The sequence below is a fragment of the Cynocephalus volans genome, chromosome 9 (assembly GCF_027409185.1).
Source record: "Cynocephalus volans isolate mCynVol1 chromosome 9, mCynVol1.pri, whole genome shotgun sequence".
NCBI classification, from domain to species: Eukaryota; Metazoa; Chordata; class Mammalia; order Dermoptera; family Cynocephalidae; genus Cynocephalus; species Cynocephalus volans.
Genome location: NC_084468.1, coordinates 150,917,065 through 150,934,401, shown reverse-complemented (window position 1 = coordinate 150,934,401; position 17,337 = coordinate 150,917,065). Strand labels below are relative to the sequence as shown.

Sequence of the window (17,337 nt, the reverse complement as noted above, 5' to 3'; positions counted from 1 at the left end):
AGCTGGCCAGTACAGGGATATGGACCCATGACCTTGGTTTTATATGGCTGTGCTCTAACAAATTGAGCTAACTAGCCAGCCTGGTTTATATTTCTTTATTAAGCCTCTCACTTTGTTCCTGTATTGTTCCCCTCATTTTGTTCAGTTGTCTATGTTCTATTGTAGTTCACTGAGGTTCTATAAGACAATTATTTTGAAGTCTTTGTCAGGCAGTTCATAGATCTCCATTTATTTAGGGTTGGTTACTGGAGTTGTATTAGGTTTGTCTTGTGGTGTTATGTTTCCCTAATTCTTCATGATCCTTGTGACCTTGTGTTGGTGTCTGTGCATTTTAAGAAGTCACCTCTTCCAGTCTTTACAGACTGGCTTCATCAGGGAAAGACCTTTCACCAGTTAGCTCAGCCAGAGATTCTGGATAGTTGGCTGCTGGGGTTTGCAGGCAGGGCCTGCTGCCAATGTCCACAGGTGGGTGGGGCCTGCCATGGGGGTCTACAGGTGAGTGGGGTCTGCCACCAAAATCTGCACATTGCTGTGAGCCCCTGCCCCTATTACTTGTTCCTATCTGCCCCCACGTGACCCGGCCATGCCAGTTCCCCCAGTGCTCTGGCCAAGGTGAGAGAGAAGTGGGCCTCTCAGGCAGCAACCCAAAATGCTTGGGAACCTGGGGTTCTACCTTGCTTTCTCCTTCCCCCCCAAAGGAGAAACTGCAGGCCAGCAGGATCTCTGTCAGCACTGCAATGCCCTGGGGGAGGGGTGACATATGCCAAGTTAAGCTGTTCTTCTTACCCTCTTTAATGTGGCTTTTCTCAGTTTTTGTGCTCCACTAAGTGCTGTAACCTCTCTCTTGGATTCTGGAGCTCTTATAAAGGCATTTTCATCTGTGAATAGTTGTCAAATTGGTGTTTCTCTGGGGGGAAAAAAGCCAAGGAAGATGGATTCCACCATCTTGCTGCTGTCATTCTGTGGTTTTTAAATCCTTTTCAATCTGTAGATTCCTACTCTGTCTTGTTTTCTCTTTGTAGTCCATTTGTTTAGGAAACCAGGTCATTTTTCCTGTAGCAAAGTGCCTCTCTCACTTACATGCACTTGAATCCCCTAGGCATCTTAAAATGAAGTTTCTGATTCAGTAGGCCTGGGTTGTGGCCTGAGACTCTTCATTTTGACAAATTTGCAGGTTTGCTCAAGCTAGCCTGAGGATCAACTCTGAGCAGCATGTTTCTCAGGACTCCATCTCTTGAAAATTGGTTGTAGAATCTACTTTGAGGGAAAACATTTTGACCCAAGAATTTTTAATTTAAAAGTACCTAGTAAAACAAAATCTTTTCCCCAAATAATGAGAAGAAATAGAGAGGGCAAAGAAAACCTAGTCCATATAACAGAAGATGAGAAAGCAAAGATAGAAACATGGTCCCAGCTGTAGGATCAAACTTACCAGTTAAGGCAATGAATATAAAGGAGCTAAAAATCCCTATTATAAAAGGCAGAAAGCAGAATGCAGTCATATATCCTTTGTGAGAAGTACTACTAACCCCAAATGCACTGCCTCCTGCAGCTGAGTGCTCAGCCACAGAGGGAAGGAAGGGCTGATGCCCAGGAAATGCTCACCATTGTTTTCCCAGGTGAACTGCACATGCCCCAGCCAGCACCCTGAGGTGCAATGGGGACATTTGAGCTGTTTGTGGCCAGGTGCTCTGGTCATCCATCTCTGAGCATCAGCCCAGGTGAGCTGGCCAGACCAGCCCAGAAGACCTCACACTCATGGTCTTCTGGGCGCCACCCTTGGCCCCACAGTGAGTGGAGTGAAGCCTGTGGGGCTTCTGAGGGCTGTGGACTGCATCCCTGTGGCCTCATCCCTGTGAGCCATGAGACCCCTCATTGGCAAAGGAGTTGCAGTTGTGGCACTTTATGTAAGATAGAGAAGCTGTCAGCAGGTTCTGTCCATAAACGGCAGGAGAGCAGTGGCATCCCAAAATGGCTGTCCACACCTACATTTCAAGGACTTGCATGAAGCTGCCAGCACTGGTTGAACTCATGCCAGCGTAAGAGCCAGGATTCCCACTCAGAAAACCCCGACATGTAATGGTTGGTGTCTGTACGATAATGATTACAAAGATTATTTAAAACCTTTTATTCATTTAAAAGGTGAATGTTGTGATTCTACTCCTAAATGTATACCCAAGAGAACTGGAAACATGTCCCCATGAAAACCTGTACACGAATGTTCATAGCAGCACTATTCCCAAGAGCCAAAAGGTAGAAATAACCCAAATGTCCATCAGCAGACAAATGGATCAACAGTGAATTCTGTCCACACAACTAATATTACTCAGCCTTAAAAGGGAATAAAGTTCTGACACAAGCTGCAACGTGAAAGCAGCCAGTCACAAAAGACCACGTTGTACGATTCCATTTTTATGAAATATCCAGGATAGAGACAAAGTAGATTAGGAGCTGCTTAAGGCCAAGGGAGAGAGAGGACAATGGAGTAACTGCTAATGGGATGGGTACAGGGTTTCTTTGATGGTTGTATAACTTTATGATTATTCCAGAATCTACTGAATTCTACTCTTTAAGTTTATGAATGTTAGTTTTATTGCAGGTAAATTATACCTCAACAATGCTGTAATTTTTTATTTTCTTTAGTGTTGGTTGTTAAAGATTTTATCTCACACCCTCCATTCCACCAGCATTTGGACCCTGGGCATGCAGACACTGGGCACTTGTGATCCTTCAGCCCTCGGGATGCTATACAGCTGGTGGGGCTGAGAGGTGACTTGCCCAGGGCTGTGCTGAGTGGTGCCCTGCCCCATCCCCATCCAGGGACAAGGAGGTCAACCAGCTGAAGCAGTGGATCACCACGATGATGATGTCCATCACCAAGGAGGAGGACACTGCTGCTGAGCTGGAGCTCAAAGCTCGAGTCTTCCACTTCGGGGAGTACAAGGGCGATCAGCAGGTAGGGGAGGCCTGACCACAGGCCTGGGGAGGGTGAGGCTACAGGCTCCTGCTGGAGGAGGTCCAAAAGCCCCTGGGGAGATGGAGGCCAAGGTTTGGCAGAGGCTCTGGGGCTGCCCATGCCCCTGCCACCGTCCACCTCTCCAGCCTCAGGAACACCACCTGGACAAACCACCTGTGCATTCATGCCCCATTCCAGCTCAGCTGCCCCACACACCCTTGATTCCATTGTTCTTTCACTCAACAAATTTGTCTGATTCTTAAAAACAGACACTGCATCCAGCAAGGTGATCCTGAGGTAGGGAAGAGGCATGTCCCCAAGCCAGGCTGGGTGAGAGAATCCTGAGGGGAGAGGCCAGTGATGTTCCGGGTAGCAGGAACCAGGGACTGGCCAAGGGCTCAGCACACTTCCATCCTGGCAGCACACCTGGGGCCAGCTTCCTAGGTCATTTGAGTGCCTACCACATGCCAGGCATTGGGCCAGGGACACAGGACGTGGCCACGGGCCGGACCTCATTGAGCCCAGGCCTGGCTGAGCTTTTCTGCTGTGGCTACTTACTCCTCACACACCCCACATAGCAGTTCCCTGAGACCCACTGTGCGGTGGGCAGGCCCTGGGAGATCAGTATGCCACAGCCGGGGGCACTAGTCTAAGCAGGCCATGGAGTGAGAGCTGGGCACGGGCCTGCCATCCACCCCACTGGAGGCCTGTCCTCCTCGCAGGACAAGCTGCTGGACAGCCTGAACCACAAGGTGCTGGATGTGTACCGGCACTGTGTGGGTGCCCAGCAGGACGCCAACCTGGGCACTGTGCAGATGCTCACCATCATTGAACACCAGCTGGACGAGCTGATCGAGAACCTGGAACATGTGCCCCAGGCCAAGGTCGAGCAGGCCAGGGCAGCCAAGGAGAAGGAGAGGCGGATGAGGTGAACACCAGGCCCACCCCACTCTCCTCAGCCAGCTTCAGCTCTGGTCTGACACAGCCCCCCTCCCCACCTTCAAAGAGCTCCTGAAGCAGGGTAGACAGGCCCCCAGCACTCCATGCTGAGATGTGGAAGCCAGGGTCTTGGGGATGAGGCCAGCACACTCAGTTGCGGGGTGGGTAGAGAAGGCTCCCTGGAGGTGATGGTGATTGGTGATATGGAGTCCGGAGGCTCATGAGGGAGGCACACAATCTAGAAGAGCTGGAGCTAAGAGAGGCCTGGATCCTGTGGACAAGGGTAATCGATGAAAGACTTTGAGCAAGAGGACAAACGTAGGATTTAGTTAGATCTCCCCTCTCCAGCTGCACAGGTGGGGCAGAGGCTGAGTTCCAGGGCAGCTGCCAGAGCTGGGCACAGCTGAGCAGTGTTTGCAGGGGAATGGTGGTTGGGGTGCTGAAGCTCAGGGAGCCTCTGGGGACTCCAGCTCAGAGTTGAGGAGTGGGGCAGGCAGGCACCAGCTCAGTCACACCACCAGATGGAAGCTGGCATGGGGAGGTCCAGGGAGCTCCCCATAGGCCCGATGGGACCCAGGTGAGATGAGGACCATGGCTCTCCAGCCTCTGGGCCAGCTGGTTCATTCACTTATCTGTACAGGGCCCTAAGACATGGCCACCTGCAGCTGTCCATCTGTCTCTCCCACAAGCAGAGGGGTCTCTCCTTTGGGCCCCAACACCCTAGTTGGAGCAGGCACTGGGCAAAGGTCTGATGACAGGAGGTACAAATAGGAAGGACACAGGACTACTATCCCAGCTGGGTGCTGGGCTCTCACAGGGAATGATGACAGACACAGAGGTCAGGGACATGGACCAAGGTCATGAGCCTCTTACGGGTGTGCTATGATGAACCCTAGATCACCACCCACAGGAAGCCAGGGCCAAGGCTCCATCTGTCATTCTCTGGGCCCAAACCATCTGGGCCAGAAGCAATGGTGCTCTGGCTGTGGAGAGGTAGGAGGGTCCCAACCTGGAGAGGAGTTGGGACTTTTCTCAAGAAGGAAGCCCTGGCCTGACTTGGAAGACTGAGTGGAAAGAAGCTAGAAACAGAATATGGCAGCGCCTCCCAGGCTCTTCCAGACTTAATGCCATCTCTTGCCACCCAGACTTCGGGAAGAGAAGGTCATGATGCAAAAGCTACTGCAGGAAGAGCGTCTGCAGCGGGCCCGGGCCCGTGCCCAGGCCCAGGTCAAGAAGAAGGTAAGCAGGGTCACCCTAGAGGTCACTGCTAGGAAGGGGTCTCAATACAGCACAGCTGAGGAGCTGAGGTCCTGCAGCCTGAACCTCTGATACCTCCTTTACAGGCAGTATCACCGAGGCTCTGCAGAGAGACAGGCTGCCTGTAGAGCAAGGCCAGGGTAGAGCGGGGTCTCCTGCTGCCCCCACCTCCCCCCAGGGCTGTCCTCCACTCCCAGGATACCTTCCCCTGGCTGCCAGCCTGAGGCCCATGTCGGATTCTCTCTCCTACACACACTCCTAGCCAGACTGACCCAACTTCCTACCCTCCCCTACCAGGTACAGGCAGTCAGCTCAGAGAGCTAGCCCAAACAGCTCAGTCCCTCAGGTCCCCCCACCCCACCTACACTCCAACCATACCCAAACTAAACTCGTATGTCACTGGGGCCCCCTTCCTCCTATCCCAAGGCCTCTACACCCCATGGCAAATGGGCTGGACTGGTTACTTGCCTTCTGGCCCTGGCAACAGGAAGCATAGTCCCTCAAGCAGGCCCGGAGCTGAGCCCGGCCCCACAACAGATGAGGTGGTGGGCTTTCTGCTGAACATTCCAGGACTCCCACTTGGGGAAGGGCAAATACTGCAGGGTCTCCTCCATAACCCCACAGCGGAGGAAATGAGTTCCCTCTGTTTAGGCCAGCATTTCCCAGTTCATGTTTCCAGGTCCTCCTCCATTCCCATAGACCAGGCATGATAAATGCTGGGCAGGGTCACACTCCAGAGGAACTCCAGGCTCAGCCTACCAGGCTGCCCACAGTGACCAGGAGCTGACTGGAGCATGCTGGGCCTCCCCCAGGCTCAGGGGCAGGGGGGTGCAGCATCACCCCCTCTGCCCGCACCTCTGCCATGAGGACAAAAAGCATAGGCTCACCAAGTCACTTCTTCTGCAGAGAGGCAGAAAACTGGTGTGCCGCTCCCGACCCCCGGCTCTCAAATCGAGCGAGGAGTCTGAGCACACGCTGATGGACAAAGACAAGGAAGAGGCGCTGTTTTTCTTCATTTAACCTTCACAGAGCCGCAGCTGGGCTGGCTGAGGGCTTAGAAGAGACATCAGCAGTGGAGGCAGAGACGGGCTGGATCTTGAGTGGACCCTCAGTCCTCAAGGTCTCCTCTGTGTGTTCCCTTACTCCCTCAAAATAAACTCATGTCTCTCTGGTGTCTTGAAGGCCTCTTTAAGGAAACAGCCACTGTTAGCACATGTAAGCATCCCTCTCTCTAATCATGCAACTGTGAACTGATGCCGGTGGCAAGGTGTGCCATCCAAAACGTCTGCTTGGAGAGAGACAAAAGCCAGCTCCATGCTGGGGTGTTGTGTGCAGTCACCCCCAGCACAGAGACAAAAGAGGAGGAGGCAGCAAGCTGGTCAGGTGAAAGGGTTATCGCCACCAGCTGAGGAGATGATGATGACAACACTACACACAGGGCTCCCTGAATTAGGCCACAGTGAGGCCTTCAGTGCACGACTGCACAAAACCTTTATCCACTTGCACTGGGAGCTGGGCCCACGGCCAGCAGGGGGCCTCAGTGCCTGGAAAACCGAAAGCCAGTCCCAATTGTTGGTGGCCACTCACTGAGGGCATGTGGAGAAGGCAGAGCTGCGCCTCCCAGCAGGAGGAGGGCCCCGTAACCTGGGGGCTGGGGAGCCTGCCAGGTGGGAAGATCCCACCCCCGACCTTCAGTCTGTGGCACAGCACAGTCATCCGCGAGAAGGAACCATTTACAAGTGGGGCTGGAATTTCTTTGGGTGGAGCCATACCCAGGCAGACAGCACCTCAGAGTGGGACCAGAGTAAGGACACACTCCCAAAAGTCCAAATATTCAAAGAAAGAAACACAGAAAGGGCAGAGTTTGGGTGACTGCAAATCTGAGAAAAGGGACTAGGCAAAAAAAAAAAAAAAAAAAAAAAAAAAAAAGATTTCTGAGTGACCCTGTGCCCAGTCTAGTCTGTTAAGTAACAAATAAATATGTGCAAGGTTGTCAAGCTCTGCAAGACGACCTTACTCATAAAAATATAGATTGGTGTGTTATGTGCACACCTTCAAACCACAACAATAAAAACATACACATACGTAATTACAGTCCTACACGTAATTTATAGTATCCAGAACATCACTTTATGAACTGCTGTCAAATTACTATTCAGCATTAATACCCAAATACAGAATTTAGGGGAATGATTTTGAAAGTTTTAACTCTACTGCCCCCAAACTGTGAGCTGTAAATTTGGTCTAGGAAGAAGACTTGCTAACAGGCCACTGATAGCCCCATTCACCCCATCATCTCCCTCCAAAGCCAGAGCACAGATTAGAATCTGGCTTTGCTGTGGCAATGGGACCACTCTGCCCTATGGTGTGGCAAAACCAATGTACCCACGAACACCATCAAGGTGCTGGCGAACGGCCTGTTGCACCAGCTCTCACAAAAGGAGAATGGAATTTCCAGATCTCTTTCAGGCAAAATACAAAACACTGACAATGAAAGACCACGTTTGGTTTTACTACAGATAAAGTCATATTTGACTAGGGCGCCAGTACTATACCCTATTTCCTGCACAAGTCTTTTTTTTTTTTTTTTTAAATGCAACGAGTGATGCGTAGCTCAGATCTTACAGCACACGGGACAAGAGCCTTTCTGACCGTGACCCTTGCTCACCAAAAAGCAGCTCTAAAGAGTACAACCCAAACTGGTTCCTACTAAAACAAAGGAAAACATTTTCAACAAATGTGCCCAAGTCTCTAAAGAACTAGGCAAAACTTCTGAGCACAAACCAAGTGAAGTCTCCTCAGGCCCACAAACCACATCATCTGAGTCCAAGAAAGCCAGCCTGGAACGTGGCCCTCAGGCCTCTCGTGGCCTGGGGTGCTGTCACTGAAGGTCCTGAAGGTTGACGTTTCTTCCTGGGAACTGTGCAGCCTCAGGCCCAGCAGTGCCTCCAGCTGCGGGAAGTACCTCCTGCAAAACCAAGCAGAGGAGTGAGGACTGAGGAGGAAGGAGTGAGGGAGGACTGAGGGGGAGGAGGGAGGGAGGAGGGGGGAGGGGGGAGGGAGGAGGGAGGGAGGGAGGAGGGAGGGAGGAGAGAGGGAGGAGGGAGGGAGGGGGGAGGGAGGGGGAGGGAGGGGGAGGGGCGAGGGAGGAGGGAGGTGTGTGGGAGGAGTGCAGGGTGGGCCCAGTGGGTGACCCCAGGCACGGACAGCAGCTGCGCAGCTTCTTGCGACAGGCCACTGGACGAAGCCTGCAAGAAGCCGCTGCCTTTCCTTAGTTTAAATAACATGTCTCGTTTTGCTTGTTTGCAGCGGGCTGCTACAGTATGCAAACCGGTGACCCTGGCGTTACCAGCACCTTGCTCTCCCAGATGAGCCAGGCGGCCAGCCTGTACTCTTATCTTCAACTCATGCTCCTGGCGGGAAGTATCCCTTGCCACCTATTCTGAGCTTAACCACTTAAGCAGAGGACTGAATTTTTCTGGGTCTATTTTCCCACATTAAAAGCTGGCCACTTCCCATAGGAGAAAATACTAGAATTTTTAAATATAAAATATTTCAAGAGTGTATTAAATTTCACCTTGTTTACCCATAGGAATTACAATGACGAGCAAATCTGAGCTTTATCCTTAGCTGTGACATTTATCCACCTTTCCCAAAAGGCAGCAAAAGATTCTGGCCACCTTTGGCTGCAAAGCCAGCCCTCAGGAAGCCAGGAGGCTCTGCCATTCTTAACAGGAAAAACAAAAGTCGAGGCATCCAGACCTGGAGCACGTAGACGGGCAGATCCACTGCGAAGAAGGGGTGCAAGGTGGAAGACTGCAGGTTGAGGGCTAACGGCAAGACTCCTTCACCTGAGGGGTCATCCTGGGGAGGCAACAACCGAAAAGACCTTTCACATGCTGTTTACTGAGCAGCGCAGAGCAATGTCCCTCACCTTGGCCTGAAGAATCCCCTCCCCTGTGACCTTCCGTAAGACGAGCCCACCCACTACCCTCCAGCTGAAGCAACACCCACTCCCAGATGAGGCCCGAAGACCCAGCACTAACTGGTATCAGGGCTGGGGGCTACTTGCCCCTCCGCCTGGTCCTCACTCTCTCACCTTGTGCCCAGCCCAAGGGCCAACAGACTAAGCTGGGCCAGGAACCTTCTGCCAACTGGCTCCTGTCCCTGGCCCCAGTTACTCCCACACTCAAAAATCCTCCGTTTAGCCCAAATGCCAATTTCTTATGAGGTGTTCCTGAACTCCCTGTGGGTGCCACCCTGCCACGAGGCCACCAGGCCCCTCACCATCTGGTCAAGGTTCGATCCCTGTACCAGCCAACCACCAAAAAATAAAAAAACTTAAAAAAAAGAAAAGGGACACTGGTCAACACTGCACCTGTCTTTCACCTGCACAGCCATCCCATGCGATCCACAACCCCGACATGGAACTCCCGGGGCTACTGCCCCCCTTCCTCCACAGCCTCGAGAGCCTCCTGTGCATAAAGCACCAAACACCATGACTCCCATTTTATAGATGGCAAAACTGAGGCCCACATGCTTCAGTAACTTGCCCAAGACTACACTAGCTGGTAAGGGACAGATAAAGGATTCAAACCCAGATCTCCCTGACCTCAAAACTTGTATCTTTAATTGGCGTCTCTTAAAGAAAACACATCCTCCTCCCTTCCAACTTGCTCTTTTCTGCCAATGGTAGCAGCTGTCCTGCAGCCTCCCATTTCACAGCTTCCAGCTCTGCCTTCTCCTTTCTGACCTGCTGGCTGGGGCTGTTCTCTCGGAATGGTCCTCCTTCTCTGCCCTATCTCTGGGGAGTTTTCTCTTTTCCTAAGCTCCGAGCTGCTTTAATCCCTGGTCCCACACCTGGAAGGAAGGGGCCTGCTCTCCTCCTCCTCTCTGCAGGAGCCTCTGGGTGCCTCCACCAGGTATGCCCCAGCTCCCCGCTCCCCCTGGCCCGCCTCTCCAGCTCCTGCCTCTGCCAGGCCAGCACCTCCCCTCTGGGACCCTTCACAGCCAGCTCTCAGCCCTCCTTCCGTCATAAGCCGCTCCCAGGACTACAGACCCCATGGGTCTCGCCTTCTCTCAGCTCTATTTCTCAGTGCCGTGACCAGAGTTAGCTCAGCACGCGCGGCCCATGGTGTCGGGAAACGCAGTTCCCTCCACGAGGTGACCTACAGCCCAGACAGATGCAGAGTGAAGAGGTGGCCCGTGAAAAGGGCCAGGTCAGAGCTAGACAGCCCGCACGCAAACCTCTTTTCTCCCCAAATCCTTCCAAATTGTCTTGCTCCCCTTTTCCAGCTGAGATGGAGCGCACATGGGCTGCTGAGGGAGCATGCAGGGGTGTCCTGCTGGCCGCGGGCTGCGGGCAGCCCCTGGGCCTGTCCTTGAGGAGCTTGGTTTGGTGGAAAAGAAAACAGGAAAAAAACAAAAACAGAAAGGTCCCACCACTGTCAACATAGAAAAGATACACCCACTGGTGCACCCCAAGCAGTCCCCAGAGTGGGGGTGGCCAGCACGGCCTAGAGAGGCAGGTGACCAGACAGGGTGACACACAGTGTGCCGAAGCCCATGTGCCCCTCCTGACAGCTACAGTACAGCTGGCTGGGAAGCAGCAGCCGGGGCTGTGGGGAGACATTCAGGATGTGACACGGGACTCAGGGCAGTGCAGAGGGGGTATGGGGCTGGCCATTCCCTGAAAGAGTGCAGCAGCCACGAGCAGCCCCTCACCCGCCCAGCCTCACCTGCAGTAAGGGGACGTGCACACACCGTGCCCCCGCTGCTGCAGCTGGCCCTGGCAGGCCTCCACTGGGCATCACGAGGTTCCCGCACAACCTACTGCTCTGGCTGGTGTGGAAGTGAGGAGGACTGATTGTGCCACTTTTTACTGTTCCTTGAGTAGACCCCGAGGCTCCTAAAATGAAATAGGTAAAAACCAGCACATCCAAAATACCATCTATGGGCAGGCCCTCCTGGGGACCTACTATGAGGAAGACTGCCTTCTGTTAACAGTCACCCCACACAGCTCAACAGGAGTAACCGTGAGGAAAGAGGTCAAACAAAAACCACCAAGATTCTCATTAGAAAATTTACAAAACACATCATGCAGATCTTTCTGCCAGACTGCCATCAGATCAACAATGCTCACTCCTTGAGGGCACGGACTCTTCCTTGTCAACAGCTCGCAGCAATTGGGAAATGCCCCAGCACATCCAAGCACCAGAGTGACAGAATCACAGAAAGGGAAGACAGGGTCGTCATATCCACCACCCCTGGGCAACTGAGGAACTGGCTGAACAGTTGCCAACTCCTTCAAACTGTTGTTTCTGTCCATCTTCCTTTTCAAAAGTCATCAATTCATCGGTTTTCTAAATAAATGCTTTTTAAAACAGAAATAACCCTGGGGGCATCAGGAAGCCCTGGAGGTGGCCTAGACTGGGGCTGTATAGACCAACAGCCTTGTTCAAGCCCTGGCTCACCGACTGCTCTGTGATGCTCAGCAAAGAACCCAGGCTGTGGGCTTCAGTATTCCTTCTCCACCTGTAAAACGGGAATAACTGCCCTCACTCACAAAGTTTGGGGAAGACTGAACATGTAAATATGTGGTAAGAGCCTAGAACAGTGCCAAGGGATCTTAGGAATGTTTGGTGCTATGTCCACACATCCCGGCCTGGACATACACCCATGAGTGGCTTGACAAAACCAACCACACCGTGACTATCAGACAAGTCATCCATAACAAAAGTATTATGTTTAATTTTATTGGAGACAACAAAATAAAATAGAACAAGCAAAATAGAAGGGCTTGATAAATTTCTGAATAAGATTTCTTCATAAAAATTTCCAATTGCTCTAAATTTAAAGAAAAAAGATGAAAAACACGAAGAGACTGGATTCTTCGCTTAGGGCTTTCCATACCCCATTTCCATTTTAAACCTGAACAGGTGCCCGCTCCCCAAGACAGGCTGTTTTGTCACGGAGGTGTGACTTCCAAATAGCCCTGCTATGACGCTGCACTACCTCATTCCAGCTTCCACACCTCCCAGTGCCCCTGCGGTGCCCCTTGTCCTGAGCCCCTCGTGCTGGTCACTGTGGCCTCCGAGCTCAGATGTGACAAGGCGCGTCTCCTCACCCAGCACTCACTGCCTTGGTGCCCCAGCACACCGCCTTTCCCAGCACAGGCCTGTTTTCTTCCTGGGCACCTGAGGAGTTTTCTCTCTGGAGTGCAAATTCCAGACAGGAGCTTCTCCGAGATCATAGGTTCAGCCCTCTCACTGCAGAAGCAGCTCCACTGTGCCTTTGAAAACTTCCTTTCCACTCACTTGCAGGTCCTCTGCAACAACCCTCATGGTGGATTGTCCCCAATTATTCTCCGGGTCAAGTTTCTCCTTTCTAATTGCACTACTGGGATGAAGCAAGAGAGGCCCTGAGGGCCCCAAATGTACTCACTTTTCCTCAACAGATAGAAATTTCACATGGTTCCTATTTTCCTTGACCCTGTATGCTATTCCACTGACCTCAAGAACTTTACCTGAATACATTTTTATGCTCTGAAGTCTTACCACCGTAGCATATTTCCCTGCAATAAAAATATGTACCTAAATTGAAATTTTATTTATTTAAATTTCTAGGAGTTAAAATTTTTCACCTGGACTGAATTCCTACAGCAATTATAGTAATGCAATGCAAATGAAAAGAAACTATAGAAACTTTGATAGTTATGATATTAAAAGCAAAACTGTATTGAAAATGCATCTCAAGAAGAGTAGGACTGACTGGTTACATTTTTTCCCAGTGAGTTCATATACCTGTGTTTAAATATTACTTATCGCCAGAATTACACATGGTCAGCATATATTTCTGACAAGCAAAAAAGATTTTCTTTTTTGCCTCCATTTTCTCTTTCCTCACATTTTAAAAATCAATAATAATTCCTTAATATAATCAAACATTAGACATGTTTAAATTTCTCTAATTCCCTCCCCCTCCTTCTTTCTTACAATTGATTTGCTTACATCAGAATCCAAACAAGTTCTGCTTGTTGCATTGGTTGCTGTGTCTGCTGTCTCTTAAGCTTCTTTTAATCTATAGGTTCCCCCTTCACCTATTTTTTTCTCCTTTACCCCCCCGAGTTTCCCAAGGTCTGGATTTGCTGGCTTCATCCCAGTAGTGTCACGTAACATGTTCTGCCGTCCTCCGCATTTCCTGATGATTGGTTGTTGGATCCCGAGGCCTGGTCTCACTCAGGTTAGAGTTGGCTTCAGAGATGTACGTTCTTACTGCAGGAGGCCCACTGTGTCTGATCATCTCTCTGTGACATTAGCAGACATTGACGATCATTTGCTAGATCCATTCTTCCAACAGAGGTTTGCAAAATACCATATTCTAATTGTTTTATTCCCTCTTTATTTTCTAGCTGGGATGCTTCAACAGACAGAAATGCTCCCTCCTCAGCCATTTATGGTTACCCTGAGGAACAATTCATACAGGAAAGACAGGATAAATGCTTGACTCTTCCCTTTTGCCTACTAGTTTTAGAAAACTGAATTGTTTCCCTATCATCTTCCAAAGAGACCAAGTGTGTGTTTGCTTCTGTTTCACTGTCGTTTTTTTGTGGTGGTAAGACATTTCTCTTTTTCATTTTTTGTTCCACCAGTGGGTTTTCTTCTTTGTGTATTCGTGGTAGTGATTATCATTTTTCAGATTCCAGATGCAGGACTCCCTTGAGGACTTCTTGCAGGGCTGGTCATGTGGTGGCAAACTCCCTCAGTTTTTGTTTGTCTGGAAAATACACTATTTTCCCCTCATTTCTTAAGAATAGCCTTGCTGTGTAAATTCTTGGCTGGCGGTTTTCTTCTTTTAGAGTTTTGAATATATCATTCTATTTTGTTCTGGCCTGTAGCATTTCTGTTGAGAAGTCTGCTGTTAGTCTGATAGGCACTCCATTATAGGTGATTTGATGCTTTTCTCTTGTTCTTTTAACATTCTCTTTTTGTCTTTGAGCTTTGCCAGCTTGACAATAATGTGTCTTGGAAAGAGGATCTTTTTGGGTTGAATCTGTTAGGGGATCTTTGAGCCTCCTGTATCTGCAGGTCTGTGTCTTTCCCTGTCCCTGGGGAAGTTTTCCATAATTATTTTGTTGAATAGGTTTTCCATGCCATTTCCTTTCTCCTCCCCTTCTGGAATAGCCATGATTCGAATGTTTATGTGCTTTAGGTTGTCCACTAGCTCTCTTAGATTTTCCTCATTTTGTAAAATATTTTCTTTTTTTTTGCCTGCTTGGGTTATTTCTCATAGACTATCTTCAAGACCAGAAATTCTTTCTTCTGCTTGTTCTAGCCAGCTGCTTAAGCTATTGGTTGTGTTTTTCACTTCATTGAGTGAATCTTTCAGTTCCATGAGTCCTGCTACACTTTTTAAGGTATTAATCTCTTTGTAAATTTCCTCCTTCATATCCTGGATTTTTTCTCATTTCATTATGTTGTCTAACTGAGTCTTGTCATATCTCAGGGAGTTTCCTTAAATTGTTGCTCAGAATTCCTTTTTACTCATTTCAAGGGTTTCCTGCTCTATAGGGTCTGATATTTGAGAATTTCTGTATTTTTTTGGTGGTGTCATATCTTCCTGGATTTTTTTTGTATCTCTAGTATCTATACACTGATGTCTGGTCATCTGGTAAAGCAGTTGCTTCTATTCCTACTCTGGAGTGGGCTTTGAGGAGAGAGATATCCTCTTCTTTTTCTGGTCTCCACTGGTGACTCTCCCTGTGTTAATTCAGTCAAGTGTGTGGCAGGCCGCCTGCATGGTGGCTGTGGCTACTGCTGTGGAGTTGAGTTGCTTTTTCAGCAGCTGTGGCTGTGGTGGTGGCTGTGGTGGGCCACCCACGTGGAAGTGTTTTTGGTGTGCTCCTCACCTGCTTCCCTGGGCCCAATAAAAAGGATTTTTTAAAAATTAAATGCTTGTGCTGTTTTCAATATAATTTCATCAAAACTTTGCAACTACAGATTGAGCTCATTCAATTGGGGAAATGTCTGTCACAAAGCTCAAGTACAAGACCAGTCCTTATGGTCAGACAGTATGGTATGTGATTATTTTCTGGTAACTAGTCTGACTTCATTTTTTAATTCAAGTAAACATACTGAAACATGTTTCACAGAATATTGTAGAAACCATTGAAGAATAAATTAAGGAAGGTATCATAAAAGAATAATGAATCTTTTTAGGTTACTTTAAAAGGCAGGCAAGGTTTAAATGATGTGTATCTAATATTTATCATGTAGTTTTACAACATGAAAAACAAGATAAATCTGAGCCACTTATCACTATTTATTGTAAAATGATTCGAAGCCAAACATGTGGGTCATACTCTAAGTTATCTATGAAACAAGAGATAAGATCACAGCTTTGTATTCCTTTACTAGATATGTGCCAGCAGGTAAACTATTCAACTTACCGTACAATTAAGAAAGAGTCATGGGCACAAAATCAGAAATAATTTCACTGACTTTGCTAGATATCATGCTCATATTTTTCCTTTTAGACCAGGACATAAACACTTCTAAAAAACCAGTTAGTACCTAGACTATAATTCTACTTTTATTAACTGGATGTAGAGGCATTAATTTATAATAATAAGATTCACTGTAACTAGAATATTTCATGACCTATGATAAGCTAAATTGGCTTTAACGTCTACATTACACTTAATCCAACAGAAATTACATAAATTTCTCTTTAATGTGCCTGTTTAACTCAGTATCTTTGGTAGTCCTGCAGACACCATAGTTAAATTTAGAAGAATCACTGCCACTAACTTGTACTGCTTATGCTTATGTACTCGTATATACAGGACTCATTCCTTAAAAGCAATGCATTCTTTGACAACAGCGGAGGGACAGAAAAGACGAGGACTTTAAAGAAATGCTCTCGACACCCTCACAGCCCCTCTACAACACATCTCAAATCAGAACAGCTCAGCGCTCACTGTTAGAAAAATCTCTGCACGAACAAGGGCAGGCTGGCAAGGGCACCTCCTGGTAGTTTTGATGCCTGTATTAATCCACTAAAAGATGCTTCCCTGAGACCAGTATTTTCAATTGTCCCTGGATCTGGTGTTCTGGAAGGTTAATTTGTCTTTATGCACCCCTAGGGCAATGCACCATAATAAAAGTGGGGCTGAGAGATGTGGCTTCCATGTTTCTTATAAAGCAGGAGGGCAGTTGTGATGGAGAGGTAGAAAGGAGAACCTGCAGAGCTCCTGAACTCAAACACACCTTCTCAGGAGAATCACAGGGAAGACTGTCTATGGAAGGTGATGACCTGAAAGCTGATTCCTCAAAAGTCTTCTCACACACCCAAGGGCACTGGAGCCAGACTGGAGACCACCCATTAGCCACTGTGAGACGGCTGCGAGGGAAGAAGGGCACGGCAGGGAGAGAAGGAAGCTGAGCTGTCCATCCGTCCTGGGCAGGACAGAACCACCTCTGCCTGTTAAAGCCGCTGGGGCACTGTGTTCCGTCCTATAATCCCCAGTGATACTCCTTGACAACTGGTAATGTACCATAGACATTTAAGATGGCTAAAAGTTAATCATATACTTCTTCAGTTAACGAAGCAAGTGTGTTATCTAGGGATGCGTGACATGCTAAAACAAACAAATGGTCTCCACAGGAATCACCACAGTGACCACACAGCCCAGGTCCTCCCTAGCAAAGGATGCCTCAGCATTAAATATGACAGACATTTTCATAGGAAAAAACAAAAATTCGTTCCTCACTATGGAAATCCACAAACCCTTACAGAGCAAGGTAACCACACTGAACTGAATTTTGCTTCAGTCTTCTCAATCTTTATTCAAAATGCTTACTTGTGCTAGAGAATCTTGAGGAGTGGGGAGAGGAGAGCAGTAAAATCCAACCAGCAAGCAACCTCCTGGTAAGCAAAGAAGGGACCTGAAAAGTTAACCACCAGTCACACTAATGAGCCAGCCAAGTCACCCACCATCATGACTCCTCTCTGCAGTGGCCTTCAGGAGTATTCTACGTTATCTTTCCAGATGAACTTAAAATTGACAAGATTTTTTTTTTAAGTTCCTTTGAGATTTCACAAGAACTGAATAAAATATATATATTAACCAAGAATTAGGCATTTCCAGCCAAGTATATGGCAGGCCCTACTTGGGGCCTTATCCA

General features: G+C 48.7%; 2 protein-coding genes across 2 annotated transcripts in view; one reads left to right on the top strand and one right to left on the bottom strand.

Annotated features, from left to right (window-relative positions):
* The window catches only part of CFAP100 (cilia and flagella associated protein 100), a 44,370-nt gene extending 38,198 nt beyond the window's left edge, over positions 1 to 6,172 (top strand). The window contains exons 14-17 of the mRNA XM_063107520.1: positions 2,821 to 2,956; positions 3,679 to 3,884; positions 5,041 to 5,134; positions 6,059 to 6,172. Coding sequence (XP_062963590.1) covers positions 2,821 to 2,956; positions 3,679 to 3,884; positions 5,041 to 5,134; positions 6,059 to 6,172 — 550 coding nt within the window. The remainder of the gene's footprint in view (positions 1 to 2,820; positions 2,957 to 3,678; positions 3,885 to 5,040; positions 5,135 to 6,058) is intronic.
* Positions 6,173 to 7,259: 1,087 nt separating this feature from the next.
* The window catches only part of ZXDC (ZXD family zinc finger C), a 36,479-nt gene continuing 26,401 nt past the window's right edge, over positions 7,260 to 17,337 (bottom strand). The window contains exons 8-10 of the mRNA XM_063108384.1: positions 10,891 to 11,060; positions 8,915 to 9,016; positions 7,260 to 8,120 (exon numbers count right to left, since the gene is read on the bottom strand). Of these exons, the coding sequence (XP_062964454.1) occupies positions 8,034 to 8,120; positions 8,915 to 9,016; positions 10,891 to 11,060 (359 nt within the window). The 3' untranslated portion in view covers positions 7,260 to 8,033. The remainder of the gene's footprint in view (positions 8,121 to 8,914; positions 9,017 to 10,890; positions 11,061 to 17,337) is intronic.